General features: G+C 33.3%; 1 protein-coding gene across 2 annotated transcripts in view; it reads left to right on the forward strand.

Moving 5' to 3' along the window:
- The window catches only part of LOC134708028 (PAN2-PAN3 deadenylation complex catalytic subunit PAN2-like), a 281,367-nt gene that overhangs the window by 153,828 nt on the left and 103,970 nt on the right, over positions 1-23,569 (forward strand). For both annotated transcript variants that reach the window (XM_063568271.1, XM_063568270.1), the window contains exons 19-20: positions 9,824-9,963; positions 15,027-15,150. In XM_063568271.1, coding sequence (XP_063424341.1) covers positions 9,824-9,963; positions 15,027-15,150 — 264 coding nt within the window. The remainder of the gene's footprint in view (positions 1-9,823; positions 9,964-15,026; positions 15,151-23,569) is intronic.

Raw genomic sequence — 23,569 nt, forward strand, 5'->3', positions numbered from 1 at the left:
TCCTGTTTAAACATCGCAAGTTACTAAATTGTTTTTTGAGTGAATTAAACTTCTTTTAACAATTATGAAGCGTTCCAGAATCATTTTCAAGCAGTTTCTACTTCTGTTTGATAATGAAAAACAGGTTTTCTCAAGAAAATACCGCAAACGATAGCAAAGGCTTTGAAATGTTCAAGTCAAGTCGGCACCTGGTTAAATCCTCATCTAGTCAAATCGGCACCTATTTGAAGTCAATTCAGCATCCAATGATATTTGTTATAATATTTTCTATCCAATTAATTAATTACTGTTACCAAGTACATAGTGAATATGTTGTTGTGTATAAAGGTAAACAACGAAGCCCTTACCCAAGTTGTTGCTTTAACAATTGGACAATTAGAAAAATAAAATGGTAAACTATGAGTCCCTTTCAATAAATCAAACTTTCATACCAAATAACAAGGACGTATAACTAACATATGTCCTTGCAAATAATTAGCAAATTTAAGGTGGTTTTTTTCAGTAAAGTTTAAACAGCATTAAACAAACAATCCTATGAAATGCTCAACTGGTTAAAATAATGCATAAAAAATATCCAATATCTCATATATTAGTCCAAATAATTATGACGTCTGGCAAGGTCTTCGGTGTCCCAGAAAAAAATTAACATGGCCTTGCCGTCATAGGAAGTTGTCCCAGAATAAAATTTAAAAAGCCTTGCCAGACGTATTAATTATTTGGACTACTCATATCTATAATACTAAAATTACGAGGTCCAATTTATCAGCCAGCATCACGTTAAAATGATGAATCAAAGAATTCAACTTTATTTATAACTAATAAAGTACAATGGTGTAGATTAAAAATTACACCACTCCAGACCCTTTTGTTTTCCAGATAATTAATATTGCCAATAATTAACAAGTTCCGGGTCAAATCCGATACCGATACCAATTTAGTAGATTCACCTGTTACTTCAACCTTATATGTACATTCCGCATCTGACAGGCGCACCACCAAATGGTGTATTTGAATTTGCTTTAAACACGGGTCATAATCACAGGGTCGACACAACTAAATTCAATCATTGCCAAATTGTTCCCTATTGTAGTTTTTAGCTCACCTGGCCCAAAGGGCCAAGTGAGCTTTTCCCATCACTTTGCGTCCGGCGGCGTTGTTAACTTTTGCAAAAATCTTCTCCTCTGAAACTACTGGGCCAAATTGAACCAAACTTGGCTACAATCATTATTGGGGTATCTAGTTTAAAAAATGTGTGGCGTGACCCGGTCAACCAACCAAGATGGCCGCCACGGCTAAAAATAGAACATAGGGGTAAAATGCAGTTTTTGGCTTATAACTCAAAAACCAAAGCATTTAGAGGAAATCTGACAGGGGTAAAAATGTTTATCAGGTCAAGATCTATCTGCCCTGAAATTTTCAGATGAATTGGTCAACCCGTTTTTGGGTTGCTGCCCCTGAATTGGTAATTTTGAGGAAATTTTGCTGTTTTTGGTTATTATCTTGAATATTATTATAGATAGAGATAAACTGTAAACAGCAATAATGTTCAGCAAAGTTAAATTTACAAATAAGTCAACATGACCGAATAGTCAGTTGACCCGTTAAGGAGTTATTGTCCTTTAAAGTCAATTTTTAACCATTTTTCTTAAATTAAAATTATCTTTTACAAAAATCTTCTCTGAAACTACTGGGCCAAATTAATCCAAACTTGGCCACAATCATCTTTGGGGTATCTTGTTTAAAAAATGTGTGGCATGACCCAGTCAATCAACCAAGATGGCCGCCACTGCTAAAAATAGAACATGGGGGTAAAATGCAGTTTTTGGCTTATAACTCAAAAACCAAAGCAATTAGAGCAAATCTGACAAGGGGTTTATTAATTTTTAGGTCAAGATCTATCTGCCCTGCAATTTTCAGACAAATCGGACAACCCGTTGTTGGGTTGCTGCCCCTGAATTTGTAATTTTGAGGAAATTTTGCTGTTTTTGGTTATTATCTTGAATATTATTATAGTTAGAGATAAACTGTTAACAGCAATTATGTTCAGCAAAGTAAGATTTACAAATAAGTCAACATAACTGAAATGGTCAGTTGACCCCTTTAGGAGTTATTGCCTTTTATAGTCAATTTTTAACCATTTTTCGTAAATCTTAGTTATCTTTTACAAAAATCTTCTCCTCTGAAACTGCTGGGCCAAATTTAATCAAACTTGGCCACAATCATCATTGGGGTATCTAGTTTAAAAAATGTGTCCGGTGATTCGGTCCACCAACCAAGATGGCCGCCACGGCCAAAAAAACAACATAGGGGTAAAATACAGTTTTTGGCTTATAACTCAAAAATCAAAGCATTAAGAGCTTATTTGATAGGAGTATGATTGTTTATCAGATCAAGATCTATCTGCCCTGAAATTTTCATACGAATTAGACAACCCTTTGTTGGGTTGCTGCCCCTGAATTGGTAATTTTAAGGAAATTTTGCTGTTTTTGGTTATTATCTTGAATATTATTATAGATAGAGATAAATTGTAAACAGCAATAATGTTCAGCAAAGTAGGATTTACAAATAAGTCAACATGACCGAAATGGTCAGTTGACCCCTTTAGGAGTTATTGCCCTTTATAGTCAATTTTTAACCATTTTTCGTAAATTTTAGTTATCTTTTACAAAAATCTTCTCCTCTGAAACTATGTACTGGGCCAAATTAATCAAAACTTGGCAACAATCATCTTTGGGGTATATAGTTTTAAAAATGTGTCTGGAGACCCGGCCATCAAATCAAGATGGCCGCCACAGCTAAAAATAGAACATAGGGGTAAAATGCAGTTTTTGGCTTATAATTCAAAAACCAAAACATTTAGAGCAAATCTGACATGGGGTAAAATTGTTAATCAGATCAAGATCTATCTGCCCTCTAATTTTCAGATGAATCTGACAACCCATTGTTGGGTTGCTGCCCCTGAATCGGTAATTTTAAGGAAATTTTGCTGTTTTTGGTTATCTTGAATATTATTATAGATAGAGTTAAACTGTAAACAGCAATTATGTTTAGCAAAGTAAGATTTACAAATAAGTCAACATGACCCAAATGGTCAATTGACCCCCTAAGGAGTTATTGTCCTTTATAGTCAATTTTTATACGACCGCAAATTTTGAAAAAAATTTCGTCGTATATTGCTATCACGTTGGCGTCGTCGTCGTCGTCGTTGTCGTCCGAATACTTTTAGTTTTCGCACTCTTACTTTTGTAAAAGTGAATAGAAATCTTTGAAATTTTAACACAAGGTTTATGACCATAAAAGGAAGGTTGGTATTGATTTTGGGAGTTTTTGTCCCAACATTTTAGGAATTAGGGGCCAAAAAGGGCCCAAATAAGCATTTTCTTGGTTTTCGCACTATAACTTTAGTTTAAGTTAATAGAAATCTATGAAATTTTGACACAAGGTTGATGACCACAAAAGAAAGGTTGGGATTGATTTTGGGAGTTTTGGTTTCAACAGTTAAGGAATTAGGGGCCAAAAAAGGGCCCAAAAAAGCATTATTCTTGGTTTTGGCACAATAACTTTAGTTTAAGTAAATAGAAATCAATAAAATTTAAACATAATGTTTATGACCACAACAGGAAGATTGGTATTTATTTGGGGAGTTTAGGTCTAAACAGTGTAGGAATTAGGGGCCAAAAAGGGACCCAAATAAGCATTTTTCTTGGTTTTCACACCATAACGTTAGTATAAGTAAATAGAAATCTATGAAATTTAAACACAAGGTTAATGACCATAAAAGGAAGGTTGGTATTGATTTTGGGAGTTTTGGTCCCAACAGTTTAGGAAAAAGGGGCCCAAAGGGTCCAAAATTAAACTTTGTTTGATTTCATCAAAATTGAATAATTGGGGTTCTTTGATATGCCGAATCTAACTGTTTATGTAGATTCTTAACTTTTGGTCATGTTTTCAAATTGGTCTACATTAATGATTAAGGTCCAAAGGGTCCAAAATTAAACTTAGTTTGATTTTGACAAAAAAATGAATCGGTTGGGTTCTTTGATATGTTAAATCTAAAAATGTACTTAGATTCTTGATTATTGGCCCAGTTTTCAAGTTGGTCCAAATCTGGGTCCAAAATTAAACTTTTTTGATTTCATCAAAAATTGAATAAATGGGGTTCTTTGATATGCCAAATCTAACTGTGTATGTAGATTCTTCATTTTTGGTCCCGTTTTCAAATTGGCCTACATTAAGGTCCAAAGGGTCCAAAATTAAACTAAGTTTGATTTTAACAAAAATTAAATTCTTCGGCCTCTTTGATATGCTGAATCTAAACATGTACTTAGATTTTTGATTATGGGCCCAGTTTTCAAGTTGGTCCAAATCAGGATCTAAAACTATTATATTAAGTATTGTGCAATAGCAAGTCTTTTCAATTGCACAGTATTGTGCAATGGCAAGAAATATCCAATTTCACAATATTGTGAAATAGCAATTTTTTTTTTAATTAGAGTTATCTTTCTTTGTCCAAAATAGTAAGCAAGAAATATCTTATTGCAAGAATTTTTTTAAATTGGAGTTATCTTTCTTTGTCCAGAATCAACTTAAATCTTTGTTATATACAATATACAATGTATATTCACTTTTTACTACCAACTGATAAATTTAAATAATCTTTACCATTCAGTGATAACAAGCAGTTTTTAGCTCACCTGGCCCAAAGGGCCAAGTGAGCTTTTCTCATCACTTGGCGTCCGGCGTCCGTCGTCGTCGTCCGTCGTCGTCGTCCTGCGTTAACTTTTACAAAAATCTTCTCCTCTGAAACTACTAGGCCAAATTTAACCAAACTTGGCCACAATCATCATTGGGGTATCTAGTTCAAAAATTGTGTCCGGTGACCCGGCCAACTAACCAAGATGGCCGCCATGGCTATAAATAGAACATAGGGGTAAAATGCAGTTTTTGGCTTATAACTCAAAAACCAAAGCATTTAGGGCAAATCTGACATGGGGTAATATTGTTAATCAAGTTAAGATCTATCTGCCTTGAAATTTTCAAATGAATCTGACATTCCGTTGTTAGGTTGCTGCCCCTGAATTGGTAATTTTAAGGAAATTTTGTTGTTTTTGGTTATTATCTTGAATATTATTTCAGATAGAGATAAACTGTATAGGCAATAATGTTCAGCAAAGTAAGATCTACAAATAAGTCAACATGACCAAAATGATCAGTTGACCACTTTAGGAGTTATTGCCCTTTATAGTCACTTTTTAACCATTTTTTCGTAAATCTGAGTAATCTTTTAGAAAAATCTTCTCCTCTGAAACTGCTGGGCCAAATTATTTGAAACTTGGCCACAATCATCATTGGGGTATCTAGTTTAAAAATTGTGTCCGGTGACCCCGCCAACTAACCAAAATGACCGCCATGGCTATAAATAGAACATAGGGGTAAAATGCAGTTTTTGGCTTATAACTCAAAAACCAAAGCATTTAGAGCAAATCTGACATGGGTAAAATTGTTAATCAGGTGAAGATCTATCTGCCCTGAAATTTTCAGATGAATTGGACAACCTGTTTTTGGGTTGCGGCCCCTGAATTGGTAATTTTAAGGAAATTTTGCTGTTTTTGGTTATTATATTGAATATTATTATAGATATAGGTAAACTGTAAACAGAAATAATGTTCAGCAAGGTCAGATTTACAAATAATTCAACATGACCAAAATGGTCAGTTGACCTCTTTAGGAGTTATTGCCCTTTAAAGTCAATTTTTAACCATTTTTCGTAAATTTTATATATCTTTTACTAAAATCTTCTTCTCTGAAACTGCTGTGCCAAATTGATCCAAACTTGGCCACAATCATCTTTGGGGTTTCTTGTTTAAAAAAGGTGTCCGGTGACCTGGCCATCAAACCAAGATGGTCGCCACGTCTAAAAATAGAACATAGGGGTAAAATGCAGTTTTTGGCTTATAACTCAAAAACCAAATAATTTAGAGAAAATCTGACATGAAGTAAAATTGTTAATCAGGTCAAGATCTATCTGCTCTGAAATTTTCAGATGAATTGGACAACCTGTTTTTGGGTTGTGGCCCCTGAATTGGTAATTTTAAGGAAATTTTGCTGTTTTTGGTTATTATATTGAATATTATTATAGATATAGGTAAACTGTAAACAGCAATAATGTTCAGCAAAGTAAGATCTACAAATAAGTCAACATGAACGAAATGGTCAATTGACCCCTGTTAGGAGTTATTGACCTTTGTAGTCAATTTTCAATCTGCTTCCTTTGTTTAATATTCACATAGACCAAGGTGAGCGACACAGGCTCTTTAGAGCCTCTAGTTTTACATCTCAATATTTTATGATGTATTTAAATGAGTAGTTATTGTTGCAAACTCCATTAGAATATTTTAATTGAGATTAGTTTTGGAATAAGGGAAAGGGGGATGTGATTAAAAAATTGGGTTCAATTTTTCTCATTTGAAATTTCATAAATAAAAAGAAAATTTCTTCAAACATTTTTTTGAGAGGATTAATATTGAACAGCATAGTGAATTGCTCTAAGAGAAAACACAAATTTTAAGTTCATTAGAACACATTCATTCTGTGTCAGAAACCTATGCTGTATCAACTATTTAATCACAATCCAAATTTAGAGCTGAATCCAGCTTGAATGTTGTGTCCAAACTTGCCCCAACCGTTCAGGGTTCAACCTCTGCGGTCGTATAAAGCTACGCCCTGTGAAGCATTTGGTTAACAATTTTGATTAAATTTGTAAATTTTTATTAACATTTTCCACTGAAACTACTGGGCCAAGTTCATTATAGATAGAGATAAATGTAAGCAGCAAGACTGTTTAGTAAAGTAAGATTTACAAACACATCACCATCACCAAAACACAATTTTGTCATGAATCCATCTGCTTCCTTTGTTATATTCACATAGACCAAGGTGAGCGAGACAGGCTCTTTAGAGCCTCTAGTTAAATTAGTAAGACTTTCTAAGATAACAATACGAATACTAAAAATTCGGACTTTACTTGAAATAAGGCGTATCTATGGGTACAGTTTTCAATTTGTTAGCGGGCATGACGTAAAACAGCGAATCAAAGAATTGAACTTTATTGGACAATGCTGTTGATTAAAAATACTCAATTCAAGGAACTGAATATTACCAATAATTGAAGAGTTCTAGGTCGACGGGTTCAAACAGAAAGATTTGAAAGCAGAGAAACTGTATCTTATAATCGGCACGACTTTTATCAGATGATAATACCAATACTAAGATAAGGCTTACGCATAGTTATATACTTTAATTCAGTCACGGACCCGCGATATCACGGGTGTGTTCTAGTATATGATTAAAAGTACACAAAAAAAAGTCATTTAGTTGAGAAAAATAAATATACAAAATGTACATGAACACCAAAAAATGTGAAAGTTAGTATTTAACTCTTTTTGCTTCAATACTGAGAAAAAAATTCTGGCAACCCCTTTCTTATTTTTACTCAACCCCTTTCTTATTTTTACTCTTTTTGCTTAAAATACTGTTAAAATATATATTTAACATGGGTGATGAATTGACTAGATCAGGTGTCCATTTAAACAGGTGCCGGTTTGACTAGAAATTAGAATTCTTTGATAAATGTTTGAAATTACCTGAGTTTCATTTAGACCTTTGATAACAGTATCAAAAAGATTATTTACTTAAATTATTTTGGGAGAAGGGGGTTCAGACTATGTACCAGTGAGAAATATACAAGCCTTTCTATGGCATTTATTTGTACAATTCAGGTAGTCTTGACCTATTCATTTGTCTTAAAAAAAAACAGCCAGTTGTCACCTTCACTTCACACACATATATACGAATATCAATTATATGCTTACCAGACATGTTGCATTGTTAAACTAATTACAGTATGTGAAAATCAAGACTTGCATGAAAAAATATCCCATTAGAGACCGTGGCGTCATTTTTCCTCAGAGCTTTCAGCTCTTTGATTATATAAATAGGGCAGTTAGTTTTGAAAATTTCTTGTTTTCTTGTTTTACATTGTTATATCGGGGCCTTTTATAGCTGACTATGCAGTATGGGATTTGCTCATTTTTGAAGGCCTTCTGGTGACCTATAGTTGTTAATGTCTGTGTCATTATTTTGGTCTCTTGTGGATAGTTGTCTCATTGGCAATCATACCACATCTACTTTTTTATATTTGGGGGCTATGGCTCAAACCGTTTAGGAATAAAGGGAAAAATAAGGGTTTCCTGGTTTATGAACAAATTTAAAGCAGTGTAAAGTAGGTAATTCAAACAGGAAATAACCAATCTAAGTTTTTTTACTACAGTTATAATTACATGAACAATGATATAACTCATTTATCATATATAATTGAGACCTAGGGTCTTTTGATTTGAGGCCCTTGTTTCATTATCTTGAAATGGGGGGACAAGGTCAAAGGTTTAATCAACGTTCTATATTTTGACTATTGCTTTTACCTCAAATGTATACATGGTAAACCCATGAGACTTTTTGCATTAGGTTGCAACCAATATGACCTTGAAAAAGCCAACCGGAAGTGACCATTTGTGAACCAGAAGTAGCTATTGTTTGTACTAAAATAATGTAAAAGTATATAGAACCATATATTTTTGGAATCGGTGTCAAGAAAACTATCAAACAATGCCGGAAGTTACGTCTTTTAAACCAGAAGTACAAAATTATCTCCCTTATTTATATCTTTTTGTATAGAAACCATATATTTTTGGAATCAACGTACAATAAGCTGTCATTTGACGCTGAAATTGACATTTAAAACCAAATTTCAATATTTTCATATCTAAATAGATCCTTACTGGTGGAAAGACCTACAATTGGTTTTTAATTTCATCTGATGTTCTATCATATATTATGTATCCATTGTCGCTATATTTGCCATGATAGAATATTTTGTCTTTATGTTGAAATGCAGAAAAAATTTGATTCATTATTTTCTGGTGAAGAAATGCACCAATTGCTGTACCGTTTGAATGGTTTTACACTAGTAACTGTTTGGGTCCCTTTTTAGCTTGCTGTTTGGTGTGAGCCAACTTTGAAGGCTCCTTGTTGAAGACTGTACTTTGACTTATAATGTTTTACTTTTATAAGTTGTCCCTTGGATGGAAAGTTGTTTCATTGGCACACATGCCACATCTTCTTGTATCTATTTACTCAATGTTGTCAAAAATATTTGAACAAGCAGTTAATTGCAGAAAATATTTGGGAGAAAACTGTGGTACCAGCCTAAGAATGATATATTCTATTGAGGAAAACCATGCAACATGCTTGCATTTTAATAACTATAATTATACCCCTGCTTTAAAAGGGGGAGTATACTGTTTTTCCTCTTTCTGTCCATCCTTCTGTCAGTCTGTCCCATGTCATTCATGAATATTTTTCGTCACATTTTTCTGGAACTTCAATACAACAATTTATGAAATTTGGTTTAAGGGTTCATACAAGTCAGCTTTACCCTGTGATGCATTTTCAGATTCATCACTTGAAAACTTCCTGTTTACCAAACTGTTACATATTTTTACACTATTGAAATTATCCACTTGCGGACGGGGTATCATCAGTGAGCAGTAGCTCGCAGTTTCACTTGTTCTTACTGAAAAGAACCTACCATTTTGTTTGACACTTAACTTCAATCTTCCATCTCTGTTCTCAGTCTTCAGTTAACTTAACAACTGTTGTCCTCACACCAAGTAAATACTGTAGAAATAAAGGAAATTAAATCCTCCATGAAAATTTCTGCCTTTACAGTAACTGTATAATAAACTATTCTGGTATATATGTGCAGTTAATTAAACAGAAGAGAGAGGAAGAGGGATCGTCTCAGTCATACTCAATGATGTCATCACAGATGCCAGTTATGTGCCGTTATGGTAGGGCATGTACAAGGAAAGGCTGTCGATTTAGACATGAGACTGACATGAAGAGGTAAGTGATGAATTCACTGTATGTTTTGTCGGTCACCAGTGATATTGTTTGCCTCAAATCACAGCCGAAATTCCCAATTACTAAAAAAAATGGCTTAAAAATCCTCCCAAAAAGGTCTTCATTTTCCCCAAACAGTGATGGCATTGGTAGTAATGTTTGTAAATATCGTATTCATGTTCTTATTTTGATATTATAAAGCACTTTTGAGATCCTGTTTTCTGATCAGAATCATCATGGTGTTTGTAACACATGTGGTTTTCAATGTATTAAGTACCATCATCGCTTCTGTTTCTTTCCCCTCTCCAAAAAGTACCTTCCAGGTTGAAAATGTCTGACAACCATGAAAAAACAGTGCAAAAAAGACAGCAAAGGTCAGCTAAAAATCGGAGATGTGTTTAGAATAATATTTCCCAATTTCAATAAAAAATATGCATTTTTCCCAATAAAAAACGGTAGAGGTAGTTTTGAAAAAAGATATATCACTGGTCACTGTATGTTCATCATACCTGCCAACCCTCCCATTTTAAGCAGGAGACTCCCCCTTAAATAGTGAAATTCCAGAAATCTCCCGATTGCCTGTTCGCTCCGTTCTGGTGTATAAAATATCCCACTGTTACAAATTTGATATTTAAATCCCGATTGACCAGTCTGACAACATAAAGCAGCTAAAGCAGTTGAATAGAAGCTGTTAAGTTATAATTTTGTGTCAATTTTTTTGATATTTCTGCTTTTTTAGCTCACCTGGCCCGAAGGGCCAAGTGAGCTTTTCTCATCACTTGGCGTCCGGCGTCGTTAACTTTTACAAAAATCTTCTCCTCTAAAACTACTTGGCCATATAAAATCAAACTTGGCCACAATCATCATTAGGGTATCTAGTTTAAAAAATGTGTCCGGTGACCCGGCCATCCAACTAAGATGGCCGCCATGGCTAAAAATAGAACATAGGGGTAAAACACAGTTTTTGGCTTATAACTCAAAAACCAAAGCATTTAGAGCAAATCTGACATGGTATAAAATTGTTTATCAGGTCAAGATCTATGTACCCTGAAATTTTCAGATGAATCGGACAACCCGTTGTTGGGTTGCTGTCCCTCAATTGGTAATTTTAAGGAAATTTTACTGTTTTTATACGACCGCAAATTTTGAAAAAATTTTCGTCGTATATTGCTATCACGTTGGCGTCGTCGTCGTCGTCGTCGTCGTCGTCGTCTGTCGTCGTCGTCGTCGTCGTCGTCGTCCGAATACTTTTAGTTTTCGCACTCTAACTTTAGTAAAAATGAATAGAAATCTATGAAATTTTAACACAAGGTTCATGACCATAAAAGGAAGGCTGGTATTGATTTTGGGAGTTTTGGTCCCAACATTTTAGGAATTAGGGGCCAAAAAGGGCCCAAATAAGCATTTTCTTGGTTTTCGCACTATAACTTTAGTTTAAGTTAATAGAAATCTTTGAAATTTTGACACAAGGTTTATGACCACAAAAGAAAGGTTGGGATTGATTTTGGGAGTTTTGGTTTCAACAGTTTAGGAATTAGGGGCCAAAAAAGGGCCCAAATAAGCATTATTCTTGGTTTTCGCACAATAACTTTAGTTAAAGTAAATAGAAATCAATGAAATTTAAACACAATGTTTATGACCACAAAAGGAAGGTTGGTATTGATTTTAGGAGTTTCGGTCCCAACAGTTTAGGAATAAGGGGCCAAAAAGGGACCCAAATAAGCATTTTTCTTGGTTTTCGCACCATAGCGTTAGTATAAGTAAATAGAAATCTATGAAATTTAAACACAAGGTTTATGACTATTAAAGGAAGGTTGGTATTGATTTTGGGAGTTTTGGTCCCAACAGTTAAGGAAAAAGGGGCCCAAAGGGTTTAAAATTAAATTTTGTTTGATTTCATCAAAATTGAATAATTGGGGTTCTTTAATATGCCGAATCTAACTGTGTATGTAGATTCTTAATTTTTGGTCCCGTTTTCAAATTGGTCTACATTAAGGTCCAAAGGGTCCAAAATTAAACTTAGTTTGATTTTAACAAAAATTGAAACCTTTGGGTTCTTTGATATGCTGAATCTAAAAATGTACTTAGATTTTTGATTATTGGCCCAGTTTTCAAGTTGGCCCAAATCGAGGTCCAAAATTAAACATTCTTTGATTTCATCAAAAATTGAATAATTGGGGTTCTTTGATATGCCAAATCTAACTGTGTATGTAGATTCTTAATTTTTGGTCCAGTTTTAAAATTGGTCTAAATTAAAGTGCAAAGGGTCAAAATTAAACTTAGTTTGATTTTAACAAAAATTAAATTCTTGGGCCTCTTTGATATGCTGAATCTAAACATGTACTTAGATTTTTGATTATGGGCCCAGTTTTCAAGTTGGTCCAAATCAGGATCTAAAATTATTATATTAAGTATTGTGCAATAGCAAGTCTTTTCAATTGCACAGTATTGTGCAATGGCAAGAAATATCTAATTTCACAATATTGTGAAATAGCAAATTTTTTTTTAATTAAGAGTTATCTTTCTTTGTCCAGTATAGTAAGCAAGAAATATCTGCAAGAATTTTTTTTAATTGGAGTTATCTTTCTTTGTCCAGAATCAACTTAAATCTTTGTTATATACAATATACAATGTATATTCACTTTTTACTACCAACTGATAAATTAAAATAATCTTTACCATTCAGTGATTACAAGCAGTTTTTTTACATCTTAATATTTTATGATGTATTTAAATGAGTAGTAATTGTTGCAAACTCCATTAGAATATTTTAATTGAAATTAGTTTTGGAATAAGGGAAAGGGGGATGTGATTAAAAAATTGGGTTCAATTTTTCTCATTTGAAATTTCATAAATAAAAAGAAAATTTCTTCAAACATTTTTTTGAGAGGATTAATATTCAACAGCATAGTGAATTGCTCTAAGAGAAAACAAAAATTTTAAGTTCATTTGAATACATTCATTCTGTGTCAGAAACCTATGCTGTGTCAACTATTTAATCACAATCCAAATTTAGAGGGGAATCCAGCTTGAATGTTGTGTCCATACTTGCCCCAACCGTTCAGGGTTCAACCTCTGCGGTCGTATAAAGCTACGCCCTGCGGAGCATCTGGTTGGTTGTTATCTTGAATATTATTATAGATAGAGATAAACTGTAAACATCAATAATGTTCAGCAAAGTAAGATTTACAAATAAGTCAACATGACCAAAATGTTCAATTGACACCCTAAGGAGTTATTGCCCTTTATAGTCAATTTTTAACAATTTTCATAAAATTTGTAAATTTTTACTAACATTTTCCGCTGAAACTACTGGGCAAAGTATTTATTATGAATGGAGATAATTGTAAATTTCAAGAATGTTCAGTAAAGTAAGATGTAAAAACACATCACCATCACCAAAACACAATTTTGTCATGAATCCATCTGCTTCCTTTCTTAAATACTCACATATACTTGGGTGAGCGACACAGGCTCTTTAGAGCCTCTAGTTACTATGTTCTGGTCAATACAAATGAAAATTTAAACCATTTGGCACATTGCCAGGAGCAAGGACGCAAAGTTAGATTTTCCATACATAAATTTTCATGGTTTTTACTTGCTTCTAACTTGCAAGACCCATTCCGGAGATGTTTGCGACTTACATCGGTTTTAATTATGGTGTATTTTTTATATTAAAACAAAATATTAAGCTTGGCAAATGTCTTTCACATGTTAATTTATGCCTTGGAAGAATGGTGATATTAGTCCCCAATTGACACATTTTAATTTTACTTTTTAATTAAATTCTAAACACAATTGGTTCTTATATGGCTCATAAAATCATTTAGAAAAGTAAAATCAATTTGTCTTAAAAATGAAATAAGACGTTTTTGTACTGCAAGTGCAAAAATCAATAAATTGTCTGAAACCTGGGAGTCCATCTTTTATGCACTTATCTCCCTTTGGTAACATGTGAGCTCCCAGTGATGGTTTATCAGACAAATGTTTACAGTGAAGTTTGTGACTTTAAGAATCTAGGAGGAGCATGTTGGATATCCAAGCATTATACATCTACATATAACAAACTATTTAAGATATCTGAATGCACTAAAGACCAAAATAGCATTTCTAAAAAGAATATTTACTGCCAAGAATCTGACAATAATTTAGGGAATAAAACATGATTAAAAAACAACTGAAAAGGTGTTCTTACATTTCAACTAGCAAAACAAAAATATTCAAATTCATTCTTAGTAAAATAAAGTGAGCAAGTGGAACCACCTTGAAGACATTGCATATGCTTGCACCCAAATTGAGATTGTGTTTAAACTGTCCAGCGCATTTTAAATAAGTAAGACACTCTCTCTACCATTATATTAAAACCAGCATTGGTAACTAGCATGGGTAACCAAATATATTCGTACAGATATATAGACTACCGTTCATCTCAGTAGTCTGAAAAATACTTAAAAGTAATTTTTAACATATAATTTATTTATTTTTTTGTCCTAAGGCATAAGAAATCATTTAATTGCCATCTTTTTATGATTCTTGGTTTAATTTGTATTTAATTATATTGTTTTACCATTCACATTATTTTAAGAAGGACTAAACAGGGGAAGTAATCAGAATTTTCTTTGAAGTGTTTACACAAATCTTGAAGCAAAAGTCGTTAATGATAGTTAATTAGCACTATGCTTGACAGCCAAGCTGTCAGGTGAAGCCATTTAATTTCACATGGTCTGTGATTTACAGGTATCAACAACCATCATCAGTGACATAAAAATATAAATAATGTGAACTTGTCATTCAAAGCTAAAATATCCAAAAGCGGGAGATTCTATACTCCTGCGCGGGAGGGTTTAGGCAACCGGGAGATTTTCCAAATTTCGTCATTTCAGCAGGAGTCGCCTGCTAAAACGGGAAGGTTTGCAGGTATGAAGTTTCAAAGCTATTATAAATAAATTTATGTTGATCTTTTATTTTTAATATATGCATCACAATGATTTAGAATACCAGTGAGATATAAGGCTGTGTAGGGAACTGTTTTCACATGCTTTGTTGATGTTGTTGCTTTATTCCAGTGAAATAGCTGATATGCCAGCAGTTAATCCTGATGAAGACCCAGACTTAGTTTGGATACCATTTGTGTTGAAGGTCATCCTAGGGTCTGATGGCAAAGTAGACATAGAGGAGCTCCCTGAAGATGTGAGAAATTTTTATTATTATGCCCCGCTGTAGCAGAGGGGGCATTAAGTACCTTTGTCCTTCTATACATATGTCTGTCTGTACATCCCAAAGTTGGTTTCCGTTCTCTTAAGGTTGCATCAACCAAATGTTCTAAAACTAATACACAATGCTTATTACCACACAACACAGATCAAGTATGAAAGTGGGTGGCATAACTTATACCATTCTAGAGTTATGCCCCTTTATTAATATAAAAATAGCTGAATTTTTCATTTCCGTTCTCCAAATTTAGTTTGCCTCATCCAAATGTTATTAAACTTATACACAATGCTTATTCACACATGATACAGATCAAGTATGAATTTTGGTGGTGTCACTCTAATTTTCTTGAGTAATATGCAGTCTGCACCAAAAACTTTTTCAACTACCAGTGTGAAGACCAATATCCTGACATTTTTCTTATTGGTGCAAACAAAGTATGGCAAAAACTTACTAGTCCGAATGAAATTTTACTACTCTGGGGCATTTGACTAGTGGCATACCCTGCAGACTGAATGTGTTCCTTTAAATTATAATCATAAAAATTGCTAATTTTTAGCTCACCTGGCCCAAAGGGCCAAGTGAGCTTTTCTCATCACTTGGCATCCGTCGTCTGTCGACCATCGTCGTCGTTAACTTTTACAAAAATCTTCTCCTCCAAAACTACTGCGCCAAATTAAATCAAACTTGGACACAATCATCATTGGGGTATCTAGTTTAAAAAATGTGTGGCCTGACCCGGTCAACCAACCAAGATGGCCACCATGGCTAAAAATAGAACACAGGGGTAAAATGCAGTTTTTGGCTTATAACTCAAAAAACAAAGCATTAAGAGCAAATCTGAATGGGTTAAAATTGTTAATCAGGTCAAGATCTATCTGCCCTGAAATTTTCAGATGAATCAGACAACCCGTTGTTGGGTTGCTGCCCCTGATTTGGTAATTTTATGGAAATTTTGTCCATTTTCACTTATTATCTTGAATATTATTATAGATAGAGATAAACTGTAAACAGCAATAATGTTCAGCAAAGTAAGATCTACAAATAAGTCAACATAACCAAAATGGTCAGTTGACCCCTTTAGGAGTTATTGCCATTTATAGTCAATTTTTAACCATTTTTCAGTAATCTTAGTAATCTTTTACAAAAATCTTCTCCTCTGAAACTACTGGGCCAAATAAAACCAAACTTGGCCACAATCATCATTGGGGTATCTAGTTTAAAAAATGTGTGGCGTGACCCGGCCAACCAACCAAGATGGCTGCCATGGCTAAAAATAGAACATAGGGGTAAAATGCAGTTTTTTGCTTATAACTCAAAAACCAAACCGTTTAGAGCAAATCTAACACGTGGTAAAATTGTTTATCTAGGCAAGATCTAACTGAATCAGGCAGCCAGTTGTTGGGGTGCTACCCCTGAATTGGTAATTTTAGGGAAATTTTGCTGTTTTTGGTTATTATCTTGAATATTATTATAGATAGAGATAAACTGTAAACAGCAATAATGTTCAGCAAAGTAAGATCTACAAATAAATCAACATGACCAAAATGGTCAGTTGACCCTTTAGGAGTTATTGCCCTTTATAGTCAATTTTTAACAATTTTTCGTTAATCTTAGTAATCTTTTACAAAAATATTCTCCTCTGAAACTACCAGGCCAAATTAATCCAAACTTGACCACAATCATCTTTGGGGTATCTAGTTTCAAAAATGTGTGGCGTGACCTGGTCAACCAACCAATATGGCTGCCATGGCTAAAAATAGAACATAGGGGTAAAATGCAGTGTTTGGCTTATAACTCAAAACCAAAGCATTTAGACCAAATCTGACTAGTGGTAAAATTGTTTATCTAGGCAAGATCTAACTGCCCTGAAATTTTCAGATGAATCCAACAACCCATTGTTGGGTTGCTGCCCCTGAATTGGTAATTTTAGGGAAATTTTGCTGTTTTTGGTTATTATCTTGAATATTATTATAGATAGAGATAAACTGTAAACAGCAATAATGTTCAGCAAAGTAAGATCTACAAATAAATCAAAATGACCAAAATGGTCAGTTGACCCTTTAGGAGTTATTGCCCTTTATAGTCAATTTTTAACAATTTTCATGAAATTTGTAAATTTTTACTTACATTTTCCACTGAAACTACTGGGCCAAGTTCAATATAGATAGAAATAATTGTAAGCAGCAAGAATGTTCAGTAAAATAAGATGTACAAACACTTCACCATCACAAAAACATAATTTTGTCATGAATCCATCTGCGTCCTTTGTTTAATATTCACATAGACCAAGGTGAGCGACACGGGCTCATTTTATGAAATTTATACACAATACTTATACATATAAATATTACCACTTAATACAGGTCAAGTTTGAAGTTAGGTGTAGTTACTTATACCGTTCTTGAGAAATGGCTCTTCATAAACATAAACATTTTTGAATTTTTCATTTCCATTCTCCAAAGGAGTATGTTCGGTAAGGTCCTAAAATGGCCCCCTTTTTAAGCGTAAATTTCAAATTCTGATTTATTGACCAATATCACAATAAATTATAGCTAATTAAGTGACTAGATAGGAAATAAGGAATTTTGTTGAACATTATCTGCGTTTCATTATGACGTCACAAGATGTACTAATATTGATTTTTCATGAAAAAATCAATGAAAATGGGTAAATTTCCTTAGATTATTGGACAGGAAACATAGAGCGCATACGTCGACAACAAAGATCTTTTAAATAATGTTTGTAGAGACATTTGAAATGTCTTATTTGAATATTAGGTTTGTCGACGACTGCGCTCTATGTTTCCTGTTCCTTAATGTGATTGAAATCCAGCTGATTTTGTCTAATTTCACCAAAATCCCACATTTTGACCTTTTTGGGATGTAAAAATCAATGTGTTAGAATTAAACTTTGACAAAAACAGTTCTGTTTAACTTTCACGCATGTCTTTAAGGCAACTTAAAACATTTATTGTCTTGTTACTATTAACTTTATAATTAGGGCCAAATATGGTCCTTACCGAACTTACTCCTTTAGTTTGCCTAACAAAATGTTATGAAACTTATACACAATGCATATATAACTGTTCCGGACCATATGGATATATACTCATATGGTCTGAATATATGTGACCGTACGCGTATGGTCAGGGTAATTAACACTCTGTTGCAGTTTACAGAGAATAATTCTAATTTTAAACTCCTCATATGGTATGACCGTTCTTTAAAAAGACGCTATCATATAGGTCATTTTATTATTATTTTATAATAAAAAGATTATTATAATAAAGGAGAAGTTTCACATAGTTAATTTTACTTAATTGTCAAAACTATAATAAACATATTTTATGCCTAATGGCACATAGGTCATGGACAAGTTTCCTCCACTTTTCTCTGTTAAGAATGGCAAAATGTCGACTTAAAAAAAATAAAAAATAAAAATTAATAAACTGGATAGTAATCGTTATAGTTTATTTAAGTTGTCTTGTGAATATTGTGTATTTCAGTCATGTTACAATATTTGAGATCTAGAGCTTCTTAAAAATACCATAGACATATCGGAATGGTCCAAGACCTCAGTATCACTGTACACTGCTATAAAAAGGCTAGCTTTTCACTTGCAAACAAAAGGTGTAAATGAAAAGGGTCATGCACAACCAAGACTTGCAAATATTCCAAATGCAAAAACAGCTACGATACTGTGTGGAAGTAAATGTCACCCCAAGCCTACATGCAAGAATGTATTTAGCGATGAAAATTAACTATTGCATCAATATTCAAGTTAATTTTTACGTAGTATTTGAATTATAAAATAATACATTGTCATGTAACCATCATTGTTTGTTATCGGGTTTTTTTTTTTAGATAAAGTTTTTGTATTATAGAAACTTTCATAATGTAATTTTTAAAAAAAATACCTATATGGTCAAATACTCATATGGTCCGGTCCGTTAATAACCAAACGAGTATTATACTCATATGGTCGGACCATATGAGTATACGCATATGATCCAAATACTCATAGGGTCAGGAACATAATCACAAAATACAGATCGAGTTTGAATTTTGGTGATGTCACTTTTACCCTTTGCTTGTTTACAAATGGAAAAATTGCATAATTTTTCATTTTCTGTTCTCTAACTTAAGTTAGCCTCAACTAAGTGTAATGAGACTTAAACACAATGCACATTGCTTATTAACACAAAACTCAGATCAAGTAAAAATTTGGGTAGTGTTACTTTTTGCCATTCTTCAGTTATGTCCCTTTCTAACTTTATATGAGTTGCAAGTGGGGGCATCATCTCCATCCATGGACACATTCCCAATTTATTTTTAAAAATAATTTATTTGTAGCATGCTTAGATTATATCTGTAGAATTCTGATAAGCCCATCAAAATTTTCACAGGGGGGTTCAAATGTCACATTTTATTTTAGAGTTATTGAGTTTTTTTGTTTAAAAGAAAAGGGGGGGGGGGTTCACATGTGAAACTTATATCATAGAAACTTTTTATAATTACTGCTTAAAACCTTGCACACTTGTTAGTTATATTAATCTGAAGATTTTTCGTGATGATTCTTTATTTTATTTTTGAGTTATAAAAGTTTTATTGAACTTTCTGGTAAAAAACATATGTTGTAAGGAACTTTTTTGATGTCTCTTATATAAACTTCCTATTGGGCAGGAATAAGGAATGAGTCAGGATGTACTAAGCATGACTTCCTATACCACCCCCATGTTATTCAAAAAACATTATGTATTTTTCACAAGCTGACAGGGGTATCATGCGCTCATGGCGCAGCTGTTTATTGTTTCTAGACCTGCTTTTTAGCTCACTGTTCCAAAGGAAAGGTGATTTTTAGCCATCACTTGGGGTCAATAGTCGTCTTGTTGTTGTCAATCCGCTGAAAACTATTTCAAACATCTTTTCCTCTGAAACTAGTGAACCAATTCCAACCAATCCTTAGGGTATCTAGAATAGAGTCTAAATTTTTAAATCTTTTGTGTAAAAAAAACATGCTGCCATGGCTAAAAATAGCACATATGGGTAAAATACAATTTTTAGCCTATATCTCAAAAACCAAAGCATTTAGAGCAAATCTGACCAGGGGTGAAAGTGTTGTGCAGGTCAAGTTCTATCAGCCCTGAAATTTTCAGATGAATCTTATGACCCATTATCGGGTTGCTGCCACTAAATTAGTAACCTTAAGGAAATTTTGCAGTTTTTATACAACCACCGCAAAATTTGAAAAAAAATTTGGTCGTATATTGGTATCACGTTGGCGTCGTCATCGTCGTCGTACAAAGACATTTGGTTATCGCACTATAACTTTAGAATAAGTAAATAGAAATCTATGAAATTTTAACACAAGGTTTATGACCACAAAAGGAAGGTTGGGTTTGATTTAAGGAGTTTTGGTCCCAACAGTTTAGGAATAAGGGGCCAAACAAGGGCCCAAATAAGCATTATTCTTGGTTTTCGCACTACAACTTTAGTATAAGTAAATAGAAATCAATGAAATTTGAACACAAGGTTTATGATCACAAAGGGAAGGTTGGGATTGATTTTGGGGGTAAGGGTCCAAAATTAAACTTTGTTTGATTTCATCAAAAATTGAATAATTGGGGTTCTTTGATATGCCAAATCTAACTGTATGTAGATTCTTAATTTTTAACCGGATTTTTGTGACAAAATGCTGGTTATTGATTTGGGGATGTACCGCGGGCGGCCAGGTGGGTGGGCGGCAATCAAATATTGTCCGTGCATTAACTCATGAACGGTTCAACCAAAGCTTTTAAAATTTTAAAATGTTGTTACTGACAACTAAATGTAGGTCAAGTTCAATAATGGCCATTTTAAACTAAATTAACAAGCAGTTAAAAAATAATTACTAGACAACTTTGAAAATACTAAAAAAAATCTGTGTTCCCCCTGCAAACACATAAAAAAAGAACGAAATGTGTTCCTTGGAAACATGAAAATTGTCTAAGATAAACCCATATTAAGAGGGGAAAAACATTGACAAGTAGTTAACAAATTTTTAGACAAACTCAAAAAAACATGTTTCCACTGGAAACACCAAAAAAAATACCCCTTAGATTCTTGATTATTGGCCCAGTTTTCAAGTTGGTCCGAATCAGGGTCCAAAATTAAACTTTGTTTGATTTCATCAAAAATTGAATAAATGGGGTTCTTTGATATGCCAAGTCTAACTGTGTATGTAGATTCTTCATTTTTGGTCCTGTTTTCAAATTGGTCTACATTAAAGTCCAAAGGGTCCAAAATTAAACTTAGTTTGATTTTAACAAGAATTGAAATCTTGGGGTTCTTTGATATGCTGAATCCAAACATGTACTTAGATTTTTGATTATGGGCCCAGTTTTCAAGTTGGTCCAAATCAGGATCTAAAATATTATATTAAGTATTGTGCAATAGCAAGTCTTTTCAATTGCACAGTATTGCACAATGGCAAGAAATATCTAATTGCACAATATTGTGAAATAGCAATATTTTTTTTTAATTAGATTTATCTTTCTTTGTCCAGAATAGTAAGCAAGAAATATCTAATTGCACAATATTGTGAAATAGCAATATTTTTTTTTAATTGGAGTTATCTTTCTTTGTCCAGAATCAACTCAAATCTTTGTTATATACAATGTATATTCACTTTTTACTACCAACTGATAAATTAAAATAATCTTTACCATTCAGTGATAACAAGCAGTTTTTTTACATCTTAATATTTTATGATGTATTTAAATGAGAAGTTATTGTTGCAAACTCCATTAGAAATTTAATTGAGATTAGTTTTGGAATAAGAGGAAGGGGGATGTGATTTAAAAAATTGGGTTCAATTTTCTCATTGGAAATGAAATTTCATAAATAAAATAAAAATTTCTTCAAACAATTTTTTGAGAGGATTAATATTCAACAGCATAGTGAATTGCTCTAAGAGAAAAAAAAAATTTTAAGTTCATTAGAACACATTCATTCTGTGTCAGAAACCTATGCTGTGTCAATTATTTAATCACAATCCAAATTTAGAGCTGAATCCAGCCTGAATGTTGTGTCCATACTTGCCCCAACCGTTCAGGGTTCAACCTCTGCGGTCGTATAAAGCTACGCCCTGTGGAGCATCTGGTTAAAAATTACATTGTTTCCTGGGGAAATTGTTTCTCAGGGAAATAAATTGACGAGAACTTTAGTGGCAATCAAATGTTGTCTGTGCATTAACTCATGAACGGTTCAACCAAAGCTTTTAAAATTTTATTATGTTGTTATTGACAACTAAATAAAGGTCAAGCTTAATAATGATGATTTTGACTTTTACCGTTCAGGAGTTATGGTTCTTGAAAGATTGAAAAATGGAGTTTCAAGCCGTGTCTGTGCATACGCATGAACTGTTCAAAGCTTCCCAAATTGTAATATGTTGTTACTGTTGACAAAATGGAAGTCAAGTTCAATAATGACGATTTTGACTTACCGTTCAAGAGTTATGGTTCTTGAAAGATAAAAAAATGGAGTTTCCAGTCATGTCCGTGCATTTACGCATGAACTGTTCTACCAAAGCTTCCCAAATTTTAATATATTGTTACTGATGACAAACTGGAGGTCAAGTTTAATAATGACGATTTTGACTTTTAACGTTCAGGGGTTATAGTTCTTGAAAGATTGAAAAATGGAGTTTTCAATCGTGTCCGTGCATTTACACATGAACTGTTCTCCCAAAGCTTCCCAAATTTTAATATATTGTTATTGATGACAAAATGGAGGTCAAGTTCAATAATGACAATTTTGACTTTTAAAGTTCAGGAGTTATGGTTCTTGAAAGATTAAAAAATGGTGTTTCCAGTCATGTCTGTGCATTTTCCCATGAACCAATCAACCAAACCTTTTGAAATTTTTATATGTTGTTACTGATGACAAAATAGAGGTCAAGTTCAATAATGACGATTTTTACTGTTCAGGAGTAATGGTTCTTGAAAGATCGTAAAATGGCGTTTCCATTCACGTTGTTGCATTTACACATGAACCATTCAATCTAAGCTTTTCAAATTTTGATATGTTGATACTGATGACAAAATGGTGGTCAAATTTGATATTGACGATTTTCAGTAATGGTTCTTGTGATATTGCCAGGACATAAATAAATGTTAATAAATCCGGTTTGCTGTCGTTGTGACAGCCTCTTGTTAATATTTGTGCCTGGTTATCAAATTGGTCTACATTGAGTTCTAAAGGGTCCAAAATTGAACTTTATTTGAATTCTTGGGGTTATTAAATCTTCTGAATCTACCATGTATTTAGATTTTGGATATTGGACAATAATAGGAAACCTATTATGTGTCAACTTTTTATTCAGAATCCAAAATCAGAGCTGAATGTTGTGTCCATAC

This window comes from Mytilus trossulus, chromosome 2, assembly GCF_036588685.1.
Source record: "Mytilus trossulus isolate FHL-02 chromosome 2, PNRI_Mtr1.1.1.hap1, whole genome shotgun sequence".
NCBI lineage: Eukaryota > Metazoa > Mollusca > Bivalvia > Mytilida > Mytilidae > Mytilus > Mytilus trossulus.